Here is a 27,379-nt window from a genome sequence, read left to right as displayed (position 1 = left end):
ATCTTCAACGACATTTTTTCCGGCTTGGGAGTTCCAAGTATTAAGTAGTATCTACATTGTTAAACGATTTTTTTTGTTTATTTACAGATGAACTCTATTAATGGTTAACCATTGTACAATCGTATCGCAGTGTATTTACAGTGATTCTAATGCCTGAGATCGTGTACACTGTATTATCATTATAAATTAACAAATATATGTTGTGGATAGAAGGATGCCAAATGTTAAATGTGTTTGTTTTTAAATTATTTTTGTATTATACCATGGATCCATTTGTAATCGTTATTTTGGTATTAGGTTTTACATTTTAAATAATTGTTGTTTATATTGCGGCAGAAGGGAGGAACATGCCTTTATTCCATGACTGTCTGCAAACAACTAAGGCTAGAGACAATTCATCAGATACAAAGTGACCATGACATCACAAAGGATCTGAGGTCCGCCACAATTTTATTATTATTATTATTATTATTATTATTATTATTATTATTATTATTATTATTATTATTATTATTATGTTTTGAACGGATACAAGCGGCCGAAATGAGTTTTCTCCGCAGGATGTCCGGGCTCTCCCTTAGAGATAGGGTGAGAAGCTCGGTCATCCGGGAGAGACTGCCTCCTGGACGCCTCCCTGGGGAGGTGTTCCGGGCATGTCCCACCAGTAGGAGACCCCGGGGACGACCCAGGACGCGCTGGAGAGACTATGTCTCTCAGCTGGCCTGGGAACGCCTTGGGGCCCCCGGGATGAGCTGGATGAAGTGGCTGGGGAGAGGGAAGTCTGGGAGTCCCCCCTGAAGCTGCTGCCCCCGCGACCCGACCCCGGATAAGCGGAAGAAGATGGATGGATGGATGGATGGATGGATGGATGGATGGATGGATGGATGGATGGATGGATGGATGGATGGATGGATGGATGGATGGATGGATGGATGGATGATGTTTTGAAATGACCGATAATGAGACGATGGTTTCAAAGTGGATATCATTTAAATCAATATATCGAATCAAACTTAATAACATCAGGTTCCCTGCAGTCTCCCAATATTATTGGCTGAGTCTAATGTGCAGTCAGTTCCAATTGCATGCATTTTTATTTGCTAAAACGAAAACCACTTATTAAAAAGTTTACTTTTTTTTAATTTATTTCTAACAGACAAATATTTTTTTCGGGTATAGCAAATGAAAACGTGCAAACGATGCTCCGTTTCTCAAAACGAACTCGTTGTGATGTAATGTAATGTAACTTTTTTGGGATGTGCGAGGAAACCGGAGTGCCCGGAGAGAAGATGTAACCTCCACACAGGGAGGGCTAAGTAAATTCCTAACTGTGGAGCACTGGTTAGCAGCTAACCAGTGCAACACCGTGCCGTGCCGCCTGGCGTAACTCATTCATCTTGCTTCAAATTCGAATAATCCAAGAGCGGTAGTTATGAGGTCATTCGGCACTCGCGCATGCGCATACGGAAAATCCCGTTTCTTCGTCAGTACCGAGGAACTGCGTTGCTGGAGGATTTTTTTTTTTTTTTAAAACCCCAAAATGTCCCTGTTTGTCGGCACAATAGACGTTCTTCTGTCGATGATACTCTTATACCGACCATGTACTCATTTTTAGACGACATCCGCTGCGAGGAGCATTTCAACTCTGGTGAATGTCAGTTGTGTTGTGGATGCGAGGTAGGTCACCGTCTGTCTACTGCTTCGAAAAGCCGGACGCGATTGCCAGTTAAGTGAACCGTATAGAACTATAACTGCGTTTTTATGAAAAAAATTTAAGATTTCGTTTTTTTATTTCTCAACTAGACACTACGTCTAATCGTACTGGGGAGAGGGGAGGGGGCACACAAGGGGGGCGGGTCCAGCTATTCGGGCCATCTGCAAGACCCGCCTAGCTTTCTGTTAGCACGCTAAGCTAAGTGACGCGAGTTGTCACTGCCAGCTTGCCTGCCTGGTTGCTTTCCAGCCGGCGTTGCACCGGCCGAACGTACCTGTCGCGCCATGGTGATTATCCGGGGATGGAAACTGGATCCCGAAATGGTAACGCCATCTGTTTATATATTTATATTTGAGATTGGATTGGACAAACGCCGGCTATGTTATGTGAGAAGGCAAACAGCGGGGGGCATCCTGTGTAAAATATGCGGCGTGACGTTTGACTGGTTAGGCCGCCGGGGGACGGGATTAGCTCCTCTGAGCTAACTAGCTCCATGCGAGGAAGCTAACAAAGAGCCGGTAGCTGCTTCTTTGCTTTGTGTCTTTGACTATCTGAAGTGCATTTGGCGTCATATAAAGAGCCGGGGGAAACGTGGATTCACTAGGCGAATGCCAAGTAGGTAAAATGGCACTTTTACCAGCCACATTGAAATATATAATTGAATGTATACGCCGCTACTGTTTATTATTAAGCGTTTCAAATGCGCGGTCGGCCATCAATCCCGCCCGGTTCGTTTTGTATCTTGTGCTCTGACACGGTAGGCTGTGGTTGACTTAATTAGCCCAATCGATTGTCATTGACTGCATATTTAAATGGGTGCCAAACTACGGACTAAAATGGGCTTGGTGGTTGCGATGTCGGATGCGATTTCTCAAGTCCCCTCTTCCTACCCCCGCCCAAACGTTTTGTTCTTATGCGATTAATGCAATGTGATCATCTTAATTACACCTTTCCTCGTTTTAGATGTGGACCAATGGTCTTGGAGCAGCTGTCTAATGGTTAAAACGGGCTCTGGCAAATGTTCGAGATTAGGGAGCTAGTGCTGCAATCTGGTACTACTTGAGCGGTAGATGTAGTTTTAACTTCAAGTACATGTACTTTGACGTTTTAGGAAAATATCACATTGTGTTTTTCCCCCACTGCTGAATATTGCGGTTTTAATTCATGATTCCCTTGAATAAATCAAGCTTCAATAAAATATTCCCTATACAATAACATTTACAAATACAAACAAAAACTTGCATCATACCATCAAAACATTAAAAGCTATTACTCTAATAAGGCAAGGACACTTCAGAGGCTGCGTGAGGCAGTCATTGGTTCAATAAAGCAAGAACTACTGCATACTATTATACATGTGTAATGCTGTATGTATAAATATCTCTTCAAACCTCTTTAGGACTTCTTTGCATATTTATAAACATATTTATAAACGTGGGTTTCATGGGTATTTTTGTGTATCTGTAAAACCTGTAACTTATTTTGTTATTTTGTATATTGTTTGTCTTGATTGTCAGTTTTAATGCAGTGGTTGTGATGCTGTATTACACCCAGTGTTTATTTAGTTTTATTTGCCAATTAGTGTTGAGTATAGTTGTCAAAATATTAGAAATGCCTTGCGTCAGAGCATGAAAGTTTTAATCTACAGTGCTGGCAACTCCAACCACAACCATTATTTGAATAAACCTGATGTTATTGTAGCTGAGTGAAGGTAAATTTTGAGGTGCAGCGCTTGTACATGTAACCAACATTGTGAGAGAAATCAGTAATAATTGTATTATAGTGTGGCCTTATTTTTAGTCATGCTTTAAAAATAGTAAAACAGGAGAAGAAAAAACAATCAAGCATGCTGTCTGTGGCAGGCATACGTTCCAAAAGTACAAGAGCCTGTTGAAAGGGTAGTGCCTCAGCATTTTGTGACGTTGTTGCTCCATACACACATGGCTGTCATTCAAAAGTATTTTGTATTAGTTTTACATACATAGTATGTTTAATATATTCAAGTTTTGTTGCCATCATGAGTTTTTTTTTTTTTTTTGGTCTCATCTGAAGTGTTTTTTTTTTTTCTTTCAGTGAAGTTGGACAAGAGCAAATTTGGACCTTTGCTCAGAGGCTGGGCATCTGTAACAGAGCGCTACCTGCTTGTTCCTCACCAGAGAGTCCTTATGCTTGACAGAAGCTGCAGCCTGTGTCTTACAGAATGGGTATTGTGGATCTAAAGCGTTTTGTTTGCCAACATCAGCAGTCTGTGCCCTGCTGTGGTGTTCACACCTTTTCCAAAAGAACACCACCCATACACCTCCTCCAATCTCTGCACTATGTGCATAAAGACGGACTTTAAGATACAAGAAAAGAAAATTTGAGACTTTGAGATCAAATTATACAAAAGCCTTTAGCTGACATGGAAGTCTCCTTATTTTAATTTTTCAGTTCTTGTCTTCCTTGTACTCTTTGTGTGGGATGTCGGAAAAGCCTGATGACAAAATGGTTAAGTTCCTGGCTCCCCCTCCGAAGAGTGGAAACGGTCCCACCTCTGGGTCAGACTCGATGGTCAATGAATCCCGTCCGACCGAGGTGAGACGGCGGCATCACACCATGGAGCGTGACCGCGGCAACCCCGAGCACCGCTTTTTCCGCCGCAGTGTCATCAGCGACTGCAATGCCACGGCGTTGGCCCTCCCTTTGCCCAGCAGGATCCCCATACCAGCCACTCAGCGGAACCAACTGCGGGAGGCCCCGGTACAACGGCAACAGGCTGCCGTCGTCCGTGCGCCGCAGGTTGAACAAAGTGCTCCTCGTAAGGAGGAGTCCACTGAGACTCTGGAAAGGCAAGAGCGGAAAGACCTGGAAATTGCCACGGTGAACGTAGTGCCTATGAAACAGACGTCTACTATCATACAAGATGTTTGCGACAGCATGTTGGTCACCGAGACCCAGTCGTTGCCAGACTTGAGTCAAAGCGAGGCATATAACTCTACCGGCTCGAAGGTGCTGCATGAAGGAGACGCCGAGGAAGAGGACAAGGATGCTGCCAAAGCGCGTGCCGAGGCAGAGCAGAGGGAGGCGGAAAAGAAAGTGCAGGAGGACATCGAGGAGGCTGAAACGAAAGCAGTGGGAACATCGCCGGATGGGCGCTTCCTGAAATTTGACATTGAAATTGGACGTGGCTCTTTCAAGACCGTCTACAAAGGCTTGGATACGGAAACCACAGTAGAAGTAGCTTGGTGTGAGTTGCAGGTAAGAAATTGGGTGACGTTCAATTCATTTTGCACTCTTGGGCTTATCTCACTGAGTCTTGTAGAAATGGGGGCATTTTGGTTTACGACGTGCAACATTTCAAGTTTACGGCAGACAATAAACTGTGAATCCCCATTTAGCGCAGGGGATACGTTCCAAACCCACACGCAATTGGTGAAACTGCAATATGGACCTTTTTTTTTTAAATCACTATTATTTAGCTTGCCCCCTTTTCAACATTTGACACACATTTAAGCTTTTAAAAGTGCCTTATAAAGCATTCCTTTGCAACTATTCTCACTCTCACTTGCAGTTAGTTTCTTGTAAAACTGACATTCATATTTAAAAAAAAAAAAAAAAATTCCAGCGAAAGTCTGCTAGCTTAATGCTAACATTTAATGTGAAATGCCATAGACAGGCAATTGAAACCTACTACCACAGATTTATGGTATTTATAAACCCTAAAACAATTGCCAGTTACACACACACACACACACACACACACACACACACACACACACACACACACACACACACACACACACACACACACACAGCAGCAGCAATACATAGAGAGACTATATAATAAGCCAAGTGATATTTACTCTGGTCTGTGAGTTGCTTACTATCGCATTTGAGCTGTACCCAAATTATAATATCAGTTTTAGCATTGGAGCCTGCTCAGTTGGATGTAAACATCACGTGATTTATCAAGATGGAATTTAGTTCTTTATATCGAGTATAGTAGGTGTGATTGTTTGTGTATTTTTATTAAAGCAACAGCTTGATTAAAAACAATTAGTTTTAAAGAAGCTAAAATAGGAACCTGCTGTTTTGAATTGCGTAAATGTGACTCATTACACATTTACGTCAAGATGGAGCTTGCGCAATTGGCATGCAGCTTCACGATACCTAAAGAACTTTGTACATGTCGTCTGTTCAAACAAAAGAAATATTCCTCCCCTGTGAATCCAAATGAAACGCCATTCTATGTCATTCTTTCTATTCTGATTGAAGCATTTATGAAGTATTTTCCCATCCATTTGGTCATCCGGTTTTAGTTTACTTGGACTGCAAAGCGTCGTGTAAACCTGGCTAAAGGCAAAGTTGATAGAATATTGATGAGTCATGGCAATGGTGTTAATGTGCAAATGGTTTAACTCAATGGAGCTTTCCCCCTCAGTGGTTCCTGATCTTTGCCCCACATTTTACTCGCATATTTAAAACGGTGCATTACGGAGATGGCTTTACTCAACTGCTATTAACGGCGGCGTAATGGGCTTTTGTCTTCTGATGAATTGGCAGTCTCTCTTCAGTTAAGAGAGAGCATCTTGGGATTTGCCTCGGGAGACGGCAGCCTGAATAACATTCTGATTTGTAGAGGCTTAATTTTTGTTTGATTAAAAAATTAATTAAAATCAAAAAATACTTTTTGAGGCTTAAGTTTTTTAAAAATTAATCATTCACTTAATCAGTATTTTTATGCATAGAAAATCAGCATTGGTGGGGCTCTCGAATGCTCCTATGACAAACATCGCTTACTCTGAAGTCATTGGGAAACGCGTTGGACAGGAGCTAGTTTTGAATGGTTGCACTGATTGTGTACATAGTCAGCTCACGACTATAATTTTTTACATTGATTCACTAACACTGACAGCTTGCACTCCATTTTGGAACTAAGAAATATAGAATGTAATACTAGATAGCATTAATTCAGGTCAGTGCACTTGAAGTCCAAAAGCAATTAAAATTTGGACAAAGTGAGTTACTTCCTGCGCAGATTGTATTATTGAGCCTGTTAAATGGGCACTTAATGTGATTGCTACTTTTCTTTTTGCCTACTGCGTGATTGGCTTCAAATTGGATCGAAAAATATGTTTGGCATATTTGGAGGCAAAAGAATAGCTTTCTGCTGCGTGTCTAGCTGAGGCAGCTCCATGGCCTTGAGCAAAGTTTGACCTCATTTACCACATGACTTTCCTGTCACGCTCTCAGCTTGTCCGGCATCAGTGCGTATACAGCAGCCATAGCTTCACATGCACGCTTTGCAACAATGTGAAGATTACAGCCTCGTGCCCCTCCCCCCCTGACACGACACGACACCAGCGGCGGCGCATGCTCAGAGCGCTCACACTGGGAATGCTTGTGTGAATGTAAAGTGGGTCACATTCCTAACAGAAGAATCTCCAGTGTGAAGCACAGCAGGCCGGCCTGCCAGAGCTTGTTTCGGCCTATCTGTTCTCCTCCCACACTTTTTTTGTCTTCCTCATGAATGGCACCGTTTCTTTCTTTAGCTATTTCACCCAAAAGCTGCTTATTTTTTTAAAATCTTTTTTACAAAAATCCATTATCTTTTTGAAAATTCTTGTTTTGGCATTAGTATGTTAAAATATATTTTGATTTAAATACGGTGGGTCCTTGACTCACAAATGTAAGGTTCCGTGATGAAGCTCGTAACTCGAGTTACTCGTATAACTAATTAATTTAAAATCATTGAAATGCCATCAATCTCTTGCAGCACTTTTTGTTTATAATGAATAGAAATAGCACCGTATTGTACGAAAAAAAAAAAAAAAAAACACAATTAGTAGAATGTAAAGTAGTAGTCTTAAAGTGCTACACTGTGATAATACTGTATTACATATAAGGAGCGTGGCCTAGTGAGTGAGGTCAGGAGCTGGAGCCGGATTGGCAGGTTAGGCCTGCTGCACACTTAACTGAAATGTTTTACGGTGTGCAAGTATTCACAGCGCTTTCATGAATGGTCCAACGTCAGCAACTAGTTTGGTTGCGATTCAAAATTAGAAACGCATGTGAACGATGTCACAACATTGCCAAAATAATAACCAGCCATGCCATGTAATCATAATTTACGGTATATACAATCACACACACATACAGTCATAGTAATTGATTGAATAACTGATAGATTCATTCAAACTGAAGATCTCTGGTCAACTGTTTACATGTGATCTGCCACTTACCAACTACATCAATCAACAGTCATTTATCCATGTGATACAAGCAGATTGATGTAAACATCACATGCAAATGATGATTTTCATGAACTCAAATTCAAGCAGAAAATGTACAAAGTCTTAGAAATTCAATGGATGAGAGAATGTCAAAGCTTGCTATTAAATAAAAGGTTCCCTGGTGAATTGTATCTTGACCTGTCAAAAAGATGTTGCGTTAATAATATTTTGATTTCCGCACATGCAACCTCCTAATGCTGCAAATTTAGCAAATGACTATTTTCTCGTCTCTACAACCTATAAAATGTCTTCAAACACTGCTGCGAATGATAATTTGGAATGTGCTCCAAATCTTTTGTATATTTTCTAAGAGCCCATCCTGAATGAATCACTCGATTTCAGCAATGATTCTCTTTGATTTGGATCTGTGTTTGTAAGCGTGGCTTTTACGCTTGTGCATTCTCCCAAAACAATACCTGGTTGCGCAATTGTTTTGTTAAGCTATGATGACATCACTGAAGCGATTCGGATCTAATTCTAAGATGTTTTCCTGGCTTAATCCTAATCAGGTGTGCGCTGCATGCACGCTTGGCCCAACTCGAAATGTAAAACATGATACTCGGAATTCCTGTGGTTGTGCTGATTTTTCATTTACTGGAAACGTTCCAGTTGCCCATGTGAAACGAAAATCCCCTCACATGATTGTTAAAGCTGTCCCATGACCACCTCTATCCTTGTTTTTTTTCCCTGACACAACCTGAGGGCATATTTACTCATATTTATATTTATAAATGCTCTGCATCAAAACATTTATGTTGCCCGGGAAAAATGTACGCTCAGTCTTGGAGTCTTTTAAAACACGTAGGAGCTAATTTGCCTACTGCTTAGGTTCCTATAGATGCTGTACTCAATGGTGCAGAAACAAATCAGGTTGATTTGTTCCCTGGGAGTTTAGTGCCAGATGAAGGCAGTCGCAGAGCACTTCGATGCTTTGCTAATGCAGCAAGTCTGACAGGTTTTCCTTCCGTTCATCCTTTGGCATTGTCTTTAACAGACGGTCAAAGGGTAGCAGGCATGTGAGTGTTTCATGCTTATTTTTACACGCGGCACCAAGCTGAAAATGTATCCTACGCACAAAGATGCCAAAGGGAGAATGAGTAATTTAACACCATTAAGATCAGTCCAGTTGACAGGAGTAAGCTAAAGCAATTTTAAAGGCCCACTGGAATGGAATGTGGAGATTAACACTGATTTCAAAACTGCTGCAAAAGGTTTGTGGACCTCCACCCTTTTTAACCCATCAATGAACCCACTCATTTGTTTTGGATTTCACATCGTAGGCGTGCTTGTACAGTAAGTAGGTCACATCAGTAGGGAAGTGGAAGGAATACAAGTTAGGGGACTCCCCGATTCCACGCCACGCTCGTCCATCTTCATCCAGTTGCTCCCTTCCCACCTGTTTCCTCACAAGCTCTGCCCAATGCCAAACATTCAGAGATGAGGAAATGAGCCCCAGGCACCTCCCAGAGGCTTTTGTGGCTGCTTGTCCAGCTGGTTGCTTACATCCGTCCAATTGTTGACATTTTTCTAGATTTCTACTCCTAAATACCAAACTATTGGGAATTGAAAATAATCCCTCCCAGTATGACTGTCAGTATCAGCTGTACATGCAATGTCTTAAATTGAAACTTCCCTTGCAAGTGAAGGTAAAAAATTGCATTTTAGACCGTAAGAGTGACAAAGTTGCAATGAGATCAAGCATTATACAAGATGCAGCTGGGTGTAAAGTGATTTTATTTTATGACGTGATGAAACACAGAGTTGGGAGGTCATGGCCTAAACACAATCAGAGTTGTGGATCTACATTTGCAGCATAAATTGTAGTATTAACTCCATGAAATTCTATTTATTCTGAACAGTGTATTCTTTTGTAGTGTCCTCTTGGCTGCACTGCTTGTAGCTGTGTGTGGATTTTCTTTTTTTGGCTACTCTGCCAGGAAGATGATAATTCTAAAAGAAACATTAAAAAAAAAAGCCAAATTTGAGTTTTCAAATGCACACAGGGACAAAACCTTTATTTTGGTTATATGCCCAGCCTAAAAGTGCATTTGCCTCAAGATAAGCTGATGCCATGTCATGGTGTCAGTTGTGAAATGCCTGTGATTTGCCATGTCATTTGATTGACAGTTACACTAGTCTTTGACCTCATTGCCATGCGTCACTCGCGACAATGGTCCACATGAGCAATCATTGAGTAACACAATTTTTGTTCTGAGTCAGAACCTACCTAATGTTACCCAGGAGCCTCTATCCTAGCCCTCATTGTCAACTTCAGCGCAAGGACCTGACACGGCCAGCCCTCAACATGATCAGTTTTTTCACTCCAATCTATTTTTAGAGGTTGTTGGGTTATGTACAGTGCCGTGAAAAAGTTTGTGAACCCTTAGGATTTTACAATATATTTGCATTTTTTTAAAGAAATAACGGAGACAAGTTCACAATAGTGTTACAGAATGGTGACACATTGCCATTATGGCTGAATACAAATTAATAGGACTATATTTTAACTATAAACACACAAGAATAACAAAATAATGAAAACGCAGTTGTGAATAAGTTTGTGAACCCTTGCCAACAGTCAGAGTTAATAGCTTGTTGCACCTCCTTTAGCAGCAATGACTTCTTGCAATCTTTTCTTGTAAGTACTGACGAGTCTCTCACATCGAGCTGGGGAGATTTTGGGCCACTCCTCCCTGCAGAACTGCTTCAGTTGTCCAAGGTTTGATGGTTTTCTTTGGTGCACTGCTTTTTTCAGGTCCGACCACAACATTTCTATCGGATTTAAGTCTGGACTTTGACTGGGCCACTCCAGAACATTGAATTTTTTCTTTTTGAGCCATTCCGATGTTGATTTACTTGCATGCTTTGGATCATTGTCCTGTTGCAGCATCCAGTTTCTTCCTAACTTGAGCTTCTTTACAGACGGTTTAACGTTTTCTTCCAGAATATTTTGGTAAACCTCGGAATTCATGATTCCTTCTATGATGGTAAGTTGCCCTGGTCCTGCTGCTGCAAAGCAGCCCCATACGAGTACTCGTCCTCCTCCATGTTTTACAGTAGGGATGAGGTGCTTTTGTTGATAAGCTGTGTTTGGTCGTCTCCAAACAAATCTGTTTTGATTTTGGCCAAAAAGTTCTATTTTAGATTCATCAGTCCATAAAATGTTGTTCCAAAATTCTTGAGGCTTTCCTATGTGCTCTTGAGCAAATTTTAACCGAGCTGCAATATTCTTTTTTGATAGTAATGGCTTCTTCCTTGCTACCCTTCCATGAAGGTTATTCTGAGCCAGTCTTTTTCTGATGGTGCTGTCATGAACTTCAATTCCTTTGCTTGAGAGAGATTTCTGAAGGTCTCTAGAGGTAAGTCTGGGGTTATCAGTGACTTCTCTCACCATCTCTCTTTCTGCTCTGCCTGTTATCTTCCTTGGACGACCAGATCTTCGAAGTGAAGTAGTTACTCCATGTTCTTGGTACTTGTAAATCACTTGTCTTACAGTTGAAACATGTAGCTGCAGATCTTTGGCTATGGTTTTGTAACCTTTTCCAGATTTGTGAGCTGCAATTATTGCTCCTCTGTGGTCTGGAGACAGCTCTTTAGATCTTCCCATTGCTAGATTTGTAATGTTTGTGTCCACGCAGGTATAGCTCTACTAAATGACAAGTACATTCAGGTGCGTATACAACAAGTGTGGCTTTAAGGTCTGTCAAGTCACATGAAATTACCCGAAGTCATCTAGTATTGAAAGACATGTCACACAGTCAGTTTTAACTTCTATAGGTGGAAAGGTTCACAAACTTATTCACACCTGTGTTTTGATTTTTTTGCTATTTTCTTATGCTTCCTGTTAAAACAGGGTTTTGCAGATTTGTGTCAATGCTAACTAGCCTTGTGTCAATATCCTGTAACACTTTTGTAAACTTGTCACCGTCATTTCTTTAAAAAAAGTGCAAATATATTGTAAAATCCTAAGGGTTCACAAACTTTTTCACGGCACTGTATGATAGTCTTTGCCTAGAAGCATTTTCTGCTCTGCTCTACTGTGGTTCACTTTGTTCAAACGGATGCACTGTAGCTATTACTGTATATGTGGTGAAGGTTTTCAATGCGCAGCATATTCATTTATGTGATTGCATTTCATCAGTCAGTTTGCTGAGGTGATACAGACAACACTCACCACAAGATCTTCCACAAGCCCAGAACTGTCTTCTTTTGCTACTTTTTAAATCAGTGTTCTTGTTTTGTTTGTGAAGGCTCATACTGTCTTCTTAAGTTTACTATTTAAAGAGTTTTTAGTCAAACAACTGCTTTACATGTTTCAGCTACTTCCTGCAGCCTTTCTCAGAAGCACCACAAGACACATCACTTCTTCCATCTTGTGATGCTTGTGAGGAAGGATACAGGAAGTAGCCCAAACATGTAAAGCAGGTAAAATAATGTTTCCTGTCAGACAGATCAAGCAGATAAAATAATGTTCCTTGCCAAAAACAGGAATGGAACTGGTTTCACAATCGATTTAAAATCCAAGCTGTGAAGTCTTAATTCATGGAAAGATTGATCCTTTGTAGCTCTGTCATCACTGCCATCATTTATTTGACATTGATGACTTTTGATAACTCCTCGAGCTTGGAAAAGGGGGAAAATTCCCTTAAACCCAGAATAGTTGAGTAGGGAGGTTGCCCAAGCACATCGATGTCAGCATGGAAATGTTGGATGCCTACGGCATTGTGAGCAGATGCATTGTAATAGTGAAGAAGTCTTGAGCTGCTCTGCCACAACTCTCCTCTTATGCACTGAACAAAGCAAACACTGCAAAATCTTGTTGCGGATGTGCTGACTGATCTTCCGGCCCACACTGAAGGGCAAAACTTGTAGTCTGGGTTTGAAATCTACCTTTTGTTAGAAGTTCTTGAACTTTTCTGACACATTGCTGGAGCCAGTCCTGAAAATTGGCAAAGCACTCAAATTTACTGCCCTAATGCTACTAACCACATGGCAACTGCTTCCATTAACTCAATGGTTTTGCCAATGTATGTCTCATTACCGCCCACTAGCATCTTTTTATGGAATGCAGCTTTTTGTCTCATTAGACCGTAACATAAGCTTGGGGCTTGCCGAGGTTTTGTTTATAGGCATCTGCAAAAGCGCACAGGCAGTAGAAAGGCAAACATTAATGGGCGAACTTGGTATTTGTCAAGCTTAGTGAATGGGTGCTGTGGTGGTTTGACATGGCATGTCATCACATGGTGTGTAAAAAGAGAAAGAGGAACTGCTCCACAAAATAAACAGTAAAAAGTAGGTCAGTGGGACTGCGTGCAAAGTAACCGATTTAGTATAAAATCTGACTTGTAATATTCATACACTACTTTTAAGTTTTCCTAGTGTCCTACTGACATTCCAAGCATTCATCTTTAAAACAACAAATAAAAAAAACGACCGCAATGAAGGCTATCAGCCACAATCCAAGTTTTGTGTTTCTCGCACATGCACATACGGGTTAGCTCTCCTTCACCTCTCACTTGTGGGTTGAATTTCCTGCAGTTTCTGGCTGGAGGCCAAGTTTCTTGGGGTGTACAGGAGTCTGTCTTTGGCCGTGGGGATTCAGTGGGCCAGTCTTACTGGACTTGCGTTACTCAGACTAAAATTCCGCATGTTGTAAATGTAGGTCACGCCAGGAATTACTCAGGAAATTTGAGTAGGGCGGGTATTCACATTCCAGATTTTTGGTGCACTGCCGACAGTAGTATTGTTGGTTCCTATTCTTATTTATGTGGTGATGAATTTACAAGCATCACATGAAAGATTTTAAGCTTTTACTTGCTTTATCAAAGCCATTCGCTCAGACAATACGGTTTTGTCATGAATGCAGGCCTTAGTTTGCTGTGTCTACCGACACAAGAGGTTGTAAGCTTTTTGGGAGCTTTGCCATACTCTAACTTTTGACGCCCTACCATCGTTGTTGCTGTGCAAATAACTTGCATACCACTGGTTTAACTTATGACCAAGATTGCTGCTTGACCTGGAAAGGAATTTCTTTATTCTTTCATAGTCTCCTCCAGTTCTTACAAGTGATAGATAGTTTGATATGTTTGGTATACGAACACAGGTTTTTTATTATAGTATTGAGTTGGGCTATTAGATATTTTTTTGTTAGGTGGGGGTCAATTTCAGGTTAAACTGCAAAAATTAAGGTTGGCCCATATCGATTTGGTAGCAGTAGCTCGATATGAATATTCAAGAAAATAGCAAACAATAAAATAATGTCAGTCAACTACTTTCCACGCTTGCATATAAAGCTCAGGGCTATTAACCACATAGCTCGTTTCAAGTTTGGTGTTGATTGACAACTAAGGCCAGCTCAGGGCAGTCATCTGAGGGAGAGAGGGAAGGGAAGGTGAAGGGTGACACAGCTCACATTGCAGTGACTCCACAAATGAACTCAATGTGTGGGGGAAGAGTGGCCAAGTGCTATTTTTTGTGATGGTCCAGTCTCGGGTTGCACAATATATGGGGGGAAAAAAATGCCATTATATTGGCCCATACAATATCCATATTGCAAACCTTTGGACGATAACGCACAATTCCCTAGGATAACTACAAATGATTATTAAAGCAAAGTTGCATTAAATTGAATTATTTATTTATTTATTGCTGACTTTTATTGTTAATGTTCAAATTAAAAGAACTACACTTCCCATACATTTGATTATTTGGATGTTTCACACCACAGAAAATCAGTGAAAACTCAAATGGTGAGAAATACCAACCACTATATCACCACAATTTAGTACTGTATGGTTCTCAGTCTGTTCACAGTTTTCAGTAATTATTTTCATGTTTAATGTATTATATGGACTGGGCTCTTTATCTTGTCTTGTTATTTTTATCCTCAAGCTTTAGACTTTACCATGCTATTCAATTACAAATGTGTATAAACCCTCGGGTTAAATGCTGATAATGGAACAGACGTCGTAATCAATATTCCATCCAAAGAGCCTTGGTGCAATCGTCTTAATGAATGTTCGAATATTATTTGGTCTTGAGTACTTTTCATTGTGACTCTCACAGGACCGAAAACTATCAAAGACTGAGCGGCAGCGCTTTAAGGAGGAAGCGGGGATGCTCAAGGGCCTCCAACATCCCAACATTGTCCGCTTTTACGACTCCTGGGAGGGACCCTCCAAGGGCAAGAAGTGCATTGTTCTGGTTACTGAACTAATGACTTCTGGAACCCTCAAAACGTATGTCATTTCACGATACAATCTATGATTACAGACTGATGTGTAATATCTGGCGGATGCATGTTTTTTTCCCCCTCTCATGGTAATATTTCAAGTTAATATAATTTCTCTTTCAGTTATCTGAAGAGGTTCAAGGTGATGAAGATTAAAGTGTTGAGGAGCTGGTGTCGACAGATCCTCAAGGGGCTCCACTTCCTCCATACCCGTGCACCTCCCATCATCCACCGCGACCTGAAGTGCGACAACATTTTCATCACGGGCCCAACGGGATCTGTCAAGATCGGAGACCTTGGCTTGGCCACACTGAAGCGTGCATCCTTTGCCAAGAGTGTTATAGGTATGACCCACCAACATTATTTTTAACTACTTGTGCTTCTTGCTATGGGGCATTTCTGTTTCTTGGGTCAGGAAATGTTGTGAAACTGAGAATGGTGTCTAATGAAGGGGACTCTTTTGACCTGGTGAAAATGGTGTCTAATGAGGGGAATCTTTTGACAAGATGACTTATTGTTTTTGAGCATTTGGTTCAAAAACAGACCACAGAGTTTCAGCCGTCCCTCAAACCACAGCTCAAATGGAGGCCAATGACTGTGGTGATCTTAGGTAGATCACCACAGGGATTTCACTTGGTTCATTCAAGTATTGGTCATTGTACAGAATACTTTGATGTTTATCCAAAGTAGTTTTTTTTTTTCCAGGCACCTACTGAATGTAAGTAGCGCCTAATTTTCTCCTGCTGTTAAATGGTAATATTACCATAATAGTTGTTATGCCTTCTTGCAGGCTAACCCGGCCATGGCTAAAGGTATGGCCGTTGTTTCTGCCTTAGACTGACTGACTGGTCTTGTTCTGTGGTTTGGAAATATGTGGTCTGTTTGCCAATCAGACACGTCATGCTTAACTGTCTTATCGGTTTGCCTCAACAGGTTTCCCCACTAGTGTGTCTTTTCTTTTAAAAATATTCCAGGTCTGCCGATTGTTTTTCTCTGTCGTTCGTATTCCAGGGAGTTCTCCTCCACTTTCTCTCTTGTTAGCCTTTTGCTTAAAATGTAGGCTCTAGCTACAGCTGTGCCCCATTCTGCTGTTTGGAATAAATAGGGTACTGCTGGTCAATGAAGAAAAGTATGAACTGTTATGGGCCTGGTAAGTCTTGACAGTGTGCTGGAACACACATCGATTTAAACCCCCTCAAATGCATTCAATTAAACAAGAACGTTTTTCTGTGTATGACCTAAGATTGAGGGAGAACTGTTGCTAACTTGGAGCTGATGTTCAGAGATGCACTGCTGGGAATAGTAGCTAGCTATGGAAGGTGCTTCGCTCTGCCTTGACCATAAATAACATGTTTAATCTGTAGGTCGAGGAGAGCCGGTAAGTCAGACTTCAAAAAGTAAGTGTCTTTATGAAATGCAAAGTGTGTGTGGTTTGAAGGTAAGCTCTTGACAGAAGTTATTTCCATAGCTAGCTGTGTTCCTCGGACAAGGCTTTGAATAGATTGTATCTTGGCACTTTGACCTTCGCAGTTGCTTTATTCAATTGTTTATTCAAATATGCCATTGAACTGCCACTTTGGCTCAGAAGTTGGCGCTCTGTTTATCAGCTGCCTCAGACAAATGTGTCAATTCCAAAATTGAAGGTCCTACACAGACAAACATGTGCCCTCTTCTCTACAGTCTAACTGAGTTCGGCTTTTCCCTCCTTTTTTGTTTTTTTCCTCTTTGTTTGCCTTCCTTCCCCTTTTTTCTCTCTTCTCTTTTTTTCCAACTTCCACCTCGCAGGGTCTACCCCAGGAGACGTCGACGGGCCGGTCACACTTCTCATCCTCCGCTTCCTCAACCCCTCATGGGTTAGAGGAGCAGAGAAGGGGCAGTGGGTTGAGAAGCCCACGCTGTCAGTAAGGAAGAGAGTTCTGAATAGTTGTTTTGATTTAAGGTACCCCTGAGTTCATGGCGCCTGAGATGTATGAGGAGAAGTACGACGAGTCAGTGGATGTGTATGCCTTTGGAATGTGCATGCTGGAGATGGCCACCTCAGAGTACCCTTACTCAGAGTGCCAGAATGCTGCACAGATCTACCGCAGAGTGACCAGTGTAAGTCTTCATTTTAGGTCTCTGTGTCCCCCTGCCCCCTTTGCCCTGCCTTCCTCCCATGTACTAAGAAGGCAAATGCCCCATTGTGGAACTATTGTCTTTTCAGCTAACTCAGCTTGGCTCCCTTTTTTATGAGGATTCATTTTTACTTGAAATTTAACGTTTTTATTTCATCTCTCAGATGAAGTGAAATGTTACACGGCAGAAAATTGATCAAAATTGCAGATGTGAGTGACTCACAAACTTGTAAATATTCGAGGGAAACCAAGGACCAGGACCTTTGCTTATTTTTCCTTCCTTCTTGTGATTTGTGTTTGAAAAACATTCAGAATTCCGGCATAGATAGCTGATAAGAGGCTGAACAAGCATTGTTTTTGTTATGTACAGAGTGACTAAACTTCCTGTTTGTCATTATTGTAAATTAACAGCCAAAGAATTTCACATGTCATAATATCATGATTTAGGCGCATGATTCAGACTTGTGTCATGCCAACAGTCCCAGACATGAGGTGGCTGAACCTTAAGTCTAGATTCACACGTATTGAATACGCTTGGCCCTCAATTTATTCGTGATGGTATTTTAACATAAAAACCCCTTAGTTTAGTAAAACATTGCCAGTTGCTGAGCTTGAAACTGTCCCAATCCACCAAAGCCAGTTGAACAGGCTTGGGGAAACCAAACACAGCTTAGTCACTTGTGAAGCAAAGTCTTACTGTGTTGCTGTGCTCGCTTTTAGGAGTTGTTGCATGTCCCATATGTCTTCCCTGAAGAGTCAGCTCATTTATTGCTCGATTGTCTCAGTCACCGCTTTAGAGTTGAGCTTCATTTTCATCAACCCTTGGTACAATCCCCTACCAGTGGCTTAATGATATTGTAAGTCTCAGATTTGCTCTAACTTGTGCTTAATAACAACACTAATCACTGTTGAATAGTTGTTAGAACTCAGCTAAAAATAGCCTCTCATATGATTCGGGCAGAGTGCGCCAAATAATTATGAAGGTACAAAGGGGTTCAAAGAAAAGGCATTGGGTTTAGCCCTCAAAATTAAATCTCGCCCATGTAGGGGAAACCCATTCTCATTCAGTGTTTTGTGTTTCCTGTAGGGGGTGAAGCCGGGCAGCTTTGACAAGGTGGCCATTCCTGAGGTGAAGGAGATCATCGAGGGATGCATTCGCCAGAACAAGGATGAGAGGTGTCCCATTTGATTTCTCAGTTAACCACGGTCCACATCAGCTGCTTACCTTCTCATCTTTAGGTACTCGATCAAGGACCTCCTGAATCACGCCTTCTTCCAAGAGGACACAGGTGTGCGTGTGGAGCTGGCTGAAGAGGATGATGGTGAAATGGAAGCGATTAAACTGTGGCTGAGAATTGAGGACATCAAGAAGTTAAAGGGGAAGTACAAAGACAATGAAGCCATCGAGTTTTCCTTTGACCTAAACAAGGACGTCCCAGATGACGTGGCTCAGGAAATGGTGAACTTGATTGTTATTAAACTTAACCCTTAAACTCTAGCAAACAAATGATCATTCCTAAAGTTGATGCCCTGTGTCTGCTTTAGGTTGATTCAGGGTATGTATGCGAAGGTGACCACAAGACTATTGCAAAGGCCATCAAGGACAGAGTGTCTCTCATAAGTCGCAAGAGAGCACAACGGCAGCAGGTGTGTTCTTAAACGTTGTTTATTTTTACATATTCTTTTCACACATGCTTCACATCCCAAAGTTGTAATACGTTTGGTGTCAAATGCCTTTAAAGGTCAGAGAAGATCAGGAGAAGAGCAGAATTGAAGAAGAACAACCGAGCCAGACACAAACGTCCCAGCAACCAAGCAAAGAGGTGCCTCTCTCCCAGTCGGTGCCGCAGCCAGCCACCCATGTTCCTCCTCCACAAGCCAACCAACACAGCACACCCATGCCAGCTCAGCCTGTGTCCCAGCAGAGTCTTGCCAATGCTTCTTACAACACTTCGCAACCCACCCAGCTGACAGGCTTGACACAAGGGGTCTCTTATGTCCCCCAGTCGACTGGGCAAATCCCAATTCAGAATCAGAGTTTGGCTACCAGTCAGCCGGAGTCAGAGGAGCCTGAAGCTGACCAGCATCAACTCAGTGGCGGAGGTGTGTATCGGCTACCTTGCTAGTATGGTTAAATAGGATGAAGAAACACTCATCAAAGTTATTAAACTTCAGCCAGAAGCGGGAACAGAAGTAGACATGACCTAATGCAAAACATTAGAGTAAGTGCTGAGGTGGTGCGGCTCTAATGGAAATCTGGCTAGAACTATGCTAGAGTGTGATTAATGAACAGGAAATTATCAGGTACATTAATAAGTGTAGAGAAATTAAAACGTTGGTCACACAGTAAGCACAGGTTTGAAAACAAATAAATTATCTGCACCTTTCCACCGGGATGAGGAGCCTTAGGTCAAAAGTATTAAATATTTATAATATAAGCAATGTAATGTGTTCTTTTGCACTATTTAGCACCATGAGCATGACATCTTATTTATTTTATTACAAATATTCTTTGCTAGTGGGATCCTGTAACCTATTCAGAAATCCTTATTTCTTCTCAGTTTTGTGCATGTCGCGATTAACATTGTTACCATGAAGAAATACAAGTTACGCTGTAATATGAATTTTGCCTAGTGCTACATTGCGTCAAGAATTGACATGTTCTCGCTACCCGCTCTTGCTGCCTCCCCCAATCCCCATCCCCGACAGTCGCACACATGGCCGACAGAGCATCTGGTTCCTCTGTCCTCGCTGCCGAAGCTCAGCCTGCTCAGCCGGGAATGTCCTACTGCGCCCCTCCCATTCAACAGCTTCAACCCCAAGTGCCATGCCCTCAGACACAAAATGACCAAATGCAGCCGCAGCAGCATGTGACACTGGTGAGTCATTTTCCAACGGGCTGAGTTCCATCGATGGTGAATCAGAAGCACCAATCCATATCTATTTATGTATCCTGTCCAGTTTCCTTCCGTGCGGACTTGTGTTGCTTCTAAATCTGTCTTCCACACCTGTTAAACCAGCTGCACTTAACCATGCAGTGGCATATAAAGATGAATACTTAACCCATATCCTGAGTCAACATAGCTCACAGTCATCTTATTTTTACTTTTAAGGCATACCGTTGTTCTCCCAATTATGCGTTAAAGGTTCAACCCCAGATGCCAGGTGTCCAGGGCGAACTTGTCCCTTCTCTTCCCAGCAGCCAGTCTGTCTCAGTGGCACCACAGCAGGTATTCACAGCATTATTATTTTTTTACAGCATAGAGTATGTTTTTTTTTTTTTTTAAATAGTATGGTGCACACGACCAACCATCAATGTTTTAGGATGTTGCGTTGGATGAATAACTTTTCCAATTCATGATAAATTTTTGGTCCTTGCAGATTCCCACCCAGCAGGTGATGATGCCTCCATCCTCTCAGTCGTCCCCTTCTGCACCACCACAACAGCAGCAGCAACAGCCGCCAGAGACCAACACAGTCCTTCAGAGCTCCTCTCTACCACAGGCACAGCCTGGAACGCAACCGTTACAAGTGAGAACAATTTTTCGCATTTATCCCTTAATGTATTCATTAATGTGTCCACTCCCCATTCTGCTGCATCCATTACCCTCACTTAGTTTGTGTGCATTCTTTTGTTATTCTCATTACCAATACCATTACTGTCATATTTTATCTTCTTTTTCTTTATCATCTCTGCATGCTGCTCACTTCCTGCATGACTGTTAGTCTTGGGCCTCTAGTCCAAATTCTTTTATCCTGTCTCCACCACCCAATGCTGAACATCTGTTCTTCCTCTATCAGGCATCTTGCCTCTCTGCGCTGCAGGTACTCAGTGCATCGTATTGATGTGTGTGGTTGGGCTTTTGTAATTTAGGTGTGAACATTTTGCCTCAAACTCATTTCTCTTTTTTTAATTATGACGTTCAAATACAAATTATTTATGGGTTAGATGGGCAACGCTTAATCTGATCGATTCACAGCTACCCCCTACCAATATTATAGTTTTTTTTTTTTCTTCAGCTTTTTTGGGTCGATAGAATAAAATGAACAGTTTACTACAAACCACATTCTCTATTAATAAGCATTTTTAAATGCTGATAAGAGCGGACTAATTTTGTCGAAGTTTAAAAATGTTACTGTGTCAATTTCCCACAACTGCTGCATAAATGCCAAAACAAAACATCAGAGTTAACATGCTCTGAGTTTTACTGACTATTGTTTTGTTTCAGGCCGCTGCCAGTCAGTCAACACCAGCTGAGCAGTCAGCAGCCTCCTCCACTCTTGTGCCACCATCTGTGGAAAGGTAAGCAGGAGAGGCATACTTTCAGACGTTATCGTGTACATTTCTCTGAGATATTTGTCCCCTCTTCAGCTGTTTGTCAGATGCAGCTTCAGGTCTAAGTGACGGCAATGAAGGTACTTCAACATCAGGAGGCCGCCACGAGGGCCGCTCACTGAAGCGGTACCAGCGGCGATCTGTCCGTAGCCGCTCTCGGCATGATAAGGGAGCCAAGGCCAAACTGAATGTTCTAAGTGTAGGCATCTCTTTTTTTTTTTTCTGACATATGTTTGTATTTGAGTTCCTTGCTGTGACACTAAGCAAACACACATCTTTTTTTTTCAGCAGATCTCAAATGCAGGAGACAGAGTAGCAGAATGCCAGCTGGAAACGCACAATAGGAAGATGGTGACCTTCAGATTTGATCTAGATGGTGACAATCCAGAGGAGATTGCACAGATAATGGTGATTTATTTTTCCTTTAAATGTTACTTTGTGTGTGTTGATAATCCATTTACGAAAATAATATAATTTGGTTCATTTTGTCTCCCTCCTTAATATTGGAATTACAATTTAGTGTGATGCTCGAAGCGCATTTCTCAACTCACCCTAGATTAGAGAATGGGGATTTTGGGTTCGAGGTTGCGGTTTTTGTAAAATGAATTTTCCCCAAAATGTCGACTTGTACTCCAGCGATACTTGTACTTCTTTTCCCCACTCTTGAGAGTTATACTCTGTAATGACTTAAAAAATTATGCTGTTTGCTGTACTGTGAAACAGTAAGAAATCACAGTTACAATCACAAAGTAACTTGTATAAAACTTAACTATAAAAAAAGCTGTTTACTGTACTGTGAAATAGTAAGAAACATACTATGGCAGTCAGAACAACACGAGCTCCAACACCTTTTTTTTTCTTTTTTTCCTCACGAGGTATGAAGATAAACATGTTAGATACTGGTCTCTAGGTCTTCTGAGACAGAAAACCGAAAATTACACGGCAGGTTTTAATTACAACGCTGACGCCTTTGCCTGTTGTGAAACCCTCTGTTCTCCACTCCCAAGGAACAAGCAGCCTTTCCAATTAGCAAAGCACTTTTTATCATATTGCAAATGCAATTAGTCGTTGGGTCCTTCTTTGTTGTCTATTATAGAGATTTAATTTGACTTGTTTGCTGCTTCAGGTTGTGAGTGAGTTCATCCTGGAAAGTGAGCGAGAATCATTCATCGAGCAGGTCCGTGAAGTCATTGAAATGGCTGACGAGAAAGGAGAGGGCATGAAAGAAGCATTTCCTCAGGTAATGTTATGGATGTCTTTTAAATCAAACCCCATTTTCTGATTAAAATCTGTAACATTAAACAGTGAACATTTAAATTCCAGATACTGCATTTCCAAGTTGCCATTTGTGATTCAATCCCTATTTTTGATAGGCTATATCTGATCTGTGCCATTTGTGCAATTTGAAAAATGCATTGTATAAGCGTCATGTAATTGTTGGTCTATCTACAGATGAGTGAGCTTCAACAGCAGCCAGAGCTTTCAGTTCCCATGCTGCCTGGTACACAGACATTCTTTGCTTCAATATGCATACACTATCAATGTGCATTATTAACTACTTCATATCTAACAGTCCTTGTGCACATTCCCACAGGAATCTCCCCAAGCACTACAGCCCAGGTGGTGCATTCAGCAGGTCGACGGTTCATAGTCAGCCCAGTACCAGAGTCCCGTTTGAGGGAACAGTTTTTTGGTGCATCCTCGGCGAATACCTCAGTTGGCGACGAGTCTGGCTCAGGTACGATTACACAGTGGGGACTTCTTTTTTTTTTTTATTATTATTTATTATGAGCCATCGCTTGGTTTGTGTTGTGAGCCAAATTTTGAGTCAAAAGTGAACTTTAGATACACAAGTACTGTCGTATTTCTTTCATACAGTTCAGCTCTACTTTATTTTATGCTGGTCTGGAGCAGCTTCATTGCATTTGATTTAATCAAAGGGGGGGTTACAAGTCAATTGAGTTATGAGCTTGGTCACGGAAGAAATTAAATTTGTGAGTCACTGCATTTTAGTTGTATTCCATTTATCTCACATTTTAACAACAGCGATTGTTTTTCCAGGGCCCACAATGACATTAGGCCTTTCTCTGTCTGCACCTTCTGGGACTCTGCAGCAGGCTTTTAGCAAAATGAGGCAGGATCACGCAGAGAGAGGCAGCAGCATGATTGAGCCTCCAAGCCTTGATCCGGAAGTTGGCACCAATCCATCTAGTGATGCTGGACTGGTCCCAAACACTCAGAGTGCTGTGGCCCCTCCCGAAGCGGTACCGTCCACCAGTAGTTCTAGTTTCCCTCCCGTTGGGCTCGTCTCCGTCCCTCCCGTTGGGCTCGTCTCCGGAACCCCTCAGACGCATCCCCCAAATGGAAGAGTTTCTCCTCCACCTGTATCAACTCATTCTCAGAATCCTGTCACCAGTGATTCCCTGCCACCGGCTCACACTTCCCACGAAACATCCGCCTCGCAGATTGCACCCGCCGTCAGTGTCCCTGCCTCCTCTTCCATTTCTGCATCGGTCATGCAGACCTCCGTCCCCATGGCGTCCGTGCCCCAGCTAAGCGCTAATACAGTCCCCGTCCCTGCTTCTGAGCCGCAACCTTTTAACAATACTGCCACGACATCTCAAAGCATTAATTCAGCCACGCATCCATCTCAGCCATTGGCCAGTCAGAGTCAACCCCAGTCAGGAGAGTCTGAGAGCGCTGAGGTTCAGACCAAAGCGGCGGGTAGGGATGACATCCAAGCCCTTGACAAGAAACTGCGATCCCTTTTTAAAGACCAGAGTACAAGTTCCTCAAGCGCACCAGTAGATCCTGGTCAGAACACCGGGACCTCTTCCCCTCCCACCGGAACATCCTCCCCTCCTCCTGGCACCGCTCTGGTGCCTCCTTCAAACCTCCCGCTCACGTCTGGAGCACAGGCGGTCACTCCGCTGTCTACAACTACCCCAGCACAGGGGTTAACCCCTGCGGGACATGCCCATACCCCTCCAACCAAACCGAGGGCACAGGTCAGTGTATAATCAATTTACTAACATCTGTTTGACTACATTTAGTACAGTTTGACTTCATTTCAAATCTTTATCACATTATACCTCATGTGTTGTTCCCCATGTGTTGCATATCCTGGTAGACTTTACCTACTGGGTTTGACCAAGCTGCTCCTCTGCCCTTGGACACGTTACCACCATTCCCTGGACCAAATCAAGTGAGTGTTCCCTCTGCTTTCTCACTTGGGTTTTCTTTCTACTCTTTTATATGAAAGGGGTGATGTGATTATATACCTGAGCGAGTAAATCATATCTTTCTTGTTTGTCTGAACAGTCCCAGCAGCCTTTGGGTAATTTGGATGCCCAGCTGAGGAGAGCGCTGAGCCCAGAGACTCTTCAAGTGGACAGCGTAGTCCAGGCTCCCGCAGCCGGTTTCACTCTGGGTCGATTCCAAGTAGGTTCTGTGTTGAGAGGCTACCGCCTTTCTTACAGGCTGAGATGATGAAACTTGAAACCCTATAAATGGTGCATTAAAATAACACCATCCCTCTGCCCAGGTGTCCGTTGCTACCGATGGTGCATCAAGTGGAGTTCCAGAGCCCGCCAGTGTTGTCTCCTCTTCCTCCCTCACGCCATCCTCCACCTCTACCGCCTCCTCATCCTCTTCTTCCTCCTCCCCCTCAAGCCCTGAAAACACCCTCCACCGCTCGTCCACTCTGTCCACCGCAGTGTGTGAAACGGACCATAGCAACGGAGACTCGTCTTTCTCTGTTGGCTCTGCCAGCCAACTGCCCACCATAGCAATAGGGCGCTTCCAGGTTTCCAATGCCTCATCTGGACAAACTGCTCCCTCCAAAGTGGGACGCTTTTCAGTCACAGGTGTGTAGCAGGTTCATCAGCTACTGCCAGGATCATAGTTCAAGAATTATTTCATTATATCCTCAATCAAACTTCTCCTTAGTGACATCAACGGCAGGTTCCAGCCCATCTCAAAGTTCGGGTGTCCAAAACGGCCCCTCCTCTGTGGATCCTCATAAAGCACACACCCCATACAGCAGCGACAACGACGACGACTCGGGAACAGAGGACGAAGCCTTGCAGAAAGAAGTTAGTCGCCTCAGAGAAAGGTACGCGGTATGCTCACTGGCCTTTTGCATGTTAGCATGTTAGCATTGGTCCTGTTGAATACCTTCGTGCTGCTTTTCCAGACACATGTTGGAGGTGCAGGCCCTGCAGACACGTCAGAAAGAGGAAATCGAGGCACTCTTTACCCGGCTAGGAAAAACAGCTCCCCCTTCCGTCCTATCCCCCGCTGTGGCCATGGCCGGAGGTCGACGCAGGCTCAAGAGCAAGAGCCATAAATCTCCACGGAGCAGTGGACAACCAAGCCCCGTATTTTCTGGTAGGATCACACCAGTGGAATTGAAATGGCATTGAGTGGTGCATTTTCAACATTTTATCCAATTAGATGACGATTAATCAATAAGATCTTCAATATGCTTTCCAACATTTGTGTTTCAAACGTTGACGCAAGATTGCCATAAGCTTGGTTTAATAACTCCACATAGCCACTCTCAATTTTCTTGCCCTATACAATGGGTGTGCTTGAATTTTGACTTGTCTGATGTGTCCAGGATGTCCAACCTCAGCTCAGAGTACTCATGACTCTGACTCTGCCCCCAAACAAAGTACTCTTTCTGCTTGCGAGGCTTCCCAAACTTGTGCAGCAACATCTTTACAAGAGTTCCGATCCTCTCCATCCCTACCCAGTCTCAGCAGTTGCTCTACAGGTATGTGTGTGAAGACTGATAAGCTCTCACTGAGCTGAGTTCCTTGACTGAGGGGCCACTCACATGTAACTATAAATACAGATTTAAAAAATAGTAAAACATTCAGATGTGCTTAAATACAAACATTTTCTGCCATTATGTACTATACTATGTTGATAACTTGGCAGAGCAAAAACATTCCCCTCTTGTAGTTTTTCTAATTTGTTAACTCATACAACTGCTTGTCCCCGCTATTCTTACCTTATCTCCTGTCTTCTAAGGAGTAAGTGGGACCACCTCCACAAATGGCTCAGGTCCCTACCAGAACCACTCGCTTTCTCTGACCCATGCGAGCGGGCCGGCTTCCACTGCCACAGCAGCTCAGACGCAGAAGGGCAAGGGTACCTTCACAGATGACCTGCACCAGCTGGTGGATAACTGGGCCAAAGATATCAGTCTCTCGCAGGGCAAGAGGGGTCCTAAAACCGGAGCACAGGCAGCCCAGGGACATGATGTAAGCGACACAATCCAACTGCAGGACCATAAAGCACCTACACCATGCGGCTCAAAATGAACCAACGAATCAAATTTGTTTACTCGCCCTGCCGTATCCTTCATGCGTGACGTCACCCTTCCGTAGTGGAAGTCTATCCTCACGTCATTCAAAATGGTGCGCCAAAGAGACTGTTACAACTGTAGCTATGATTCTATGAATTCCGAATGACCACGAGGACGTCCTGTCACTCTGAATCCTCGTGATCATGCGAGAAGATTCCGTAGGAAACGAACCTCTGGTGACACTGGACCTTATATCTGTCAAGGGTTATCCAGGGGTCACAGGTGACTAATTTGGTATGCATGCTTGATGGAATCTTAAGTGCTTTAAGCACCGTCCCCTGGCAGTTAGCTGAGATGAAATAAAACCCAATGAACCAATAGCACTGGAAGCATTTACT

At 42.6% G+C, this 27,379-nt stretch overlaps 1 protein-coding gene across 5 annotated transcripts in view; it reads left to right on the top strand.

The window, feature by feature from the left end:
- Positions 1-1,456: 1,456 nt before the first annotated feature.
- The window catches only part of wnk1a (WNK lysine deficient protein kinase 1a), a 29,515-nt gene continuing 3,592 nt past the window's right edge, over positions 1,457-27,379 (top strand). For 2 of the 5 annotated variants that reach the window (XM_049723837.2, XM_049723833.2), the window contains exons 1-26: positions 1,457-1,677; positions 3,788-4,951; positions 15,052-15,224; positions 15,341-15,561; positions 17,157-17,314; positions 18,419-18,507; positions 18,571-18,790; positions 18,877-18,978; positions 19,074-19,434; positions 20,041-20,210; positions 20,478-20,561; positions 20,713-20,862; positions 21,561-21,634; positions 21,704-21,866; positions 21,956-22,075; positions 22,794-22,907; positions 23,120-23,168; positions 23,262-23,405; positions 23,729-24,675; positions 24,798-24,872; positions 24,989-25,108; positions 25,212-25,533; positions 25,616-25,781; positions 25,863-26,056; positions 26,289-26,444; positions 26,705-26,937. In XM_049723837.2, the coding sequence (XP_049579794.1) occupies positions 4,175-4,951; positions 15,052-15,224; positions 15,341-15,561; positions 17,157-17,314; positions 18,419-18,507; positions 18,571-18,790; positions 18,877-18,978; positions 19,074-19,434; positions 20,041-20,210; positions 20,478-20,561; positions 20,713-20,862; positions 21,561-21,634; positions 21,704-21,866; positions 21,956-22,075; positions 22,794-22,907; positions 23,120-23,168; positions 23,262-23,405; positions 23,729-24,675; positions 24,798-24,872; positions 24,989-25,108; positions 25,212-25,533; positions 25,616-25,781; positions 25,863-26,056; positions 26,289-26,444; positions 26,705-26,937 (5,382 nt within the window). In that variant the 5' untranslated portion in view covers positions 1,457-1,677; positions 3,788-4,174. Of the gene's footprint in view, positions 1,678-1,873; positions 2,038-2,178; positions 2,330-3,787; positions 4,952-15,051; positions 15,225-15,340; positions 15,562-17,156; positions 17,315-18,418; positions 18,508-18,570; positions 18,791-18,876; positions 18,979-19,073; positions 19,435-20,040; positions 20,211-20,477; positions 20,562-20,712; positions 20,863-21,560; positions 21,635-21,703; positions 21,867-21,955; positions 22,076-22,793; positions 22,908-23,119; positions 23,169-23,261; positions 23,406-23,728; positions 24,676-24,797; positions 24,873-24,988; positions 25,109-25,211; positions 25,534-25,615; positions 25,782-25,862; positions 26,057-26,288; positions 26,445-26,704; positions 26,938-27,379 lie in introns of those variants that run through there. The other 3 variants (XM_049723836.2, XM_049723834.1, XM_049723835.2) reach the window with 3 other exon arrangements.

This window comes from Syngnathus scovelli, chromosome 6 (genome assembly GCF_024217435.2).
Source record: "Syngnathus scovelli strain Florida chromosome 6, RoL_Ssco_1.2, whole genome shotgun sequence".
Taxonomy (NCBI): domain Eukaryota; kingdom Metazoa; phylum Chordata; class Actinopteri; order Syngnathiformes; family Syngnathidae; genus Syngnathus; species Syngnathus scovelli.
This window is presented reverse-complemented; position numbering and strand designations above follow the sequence as displayed.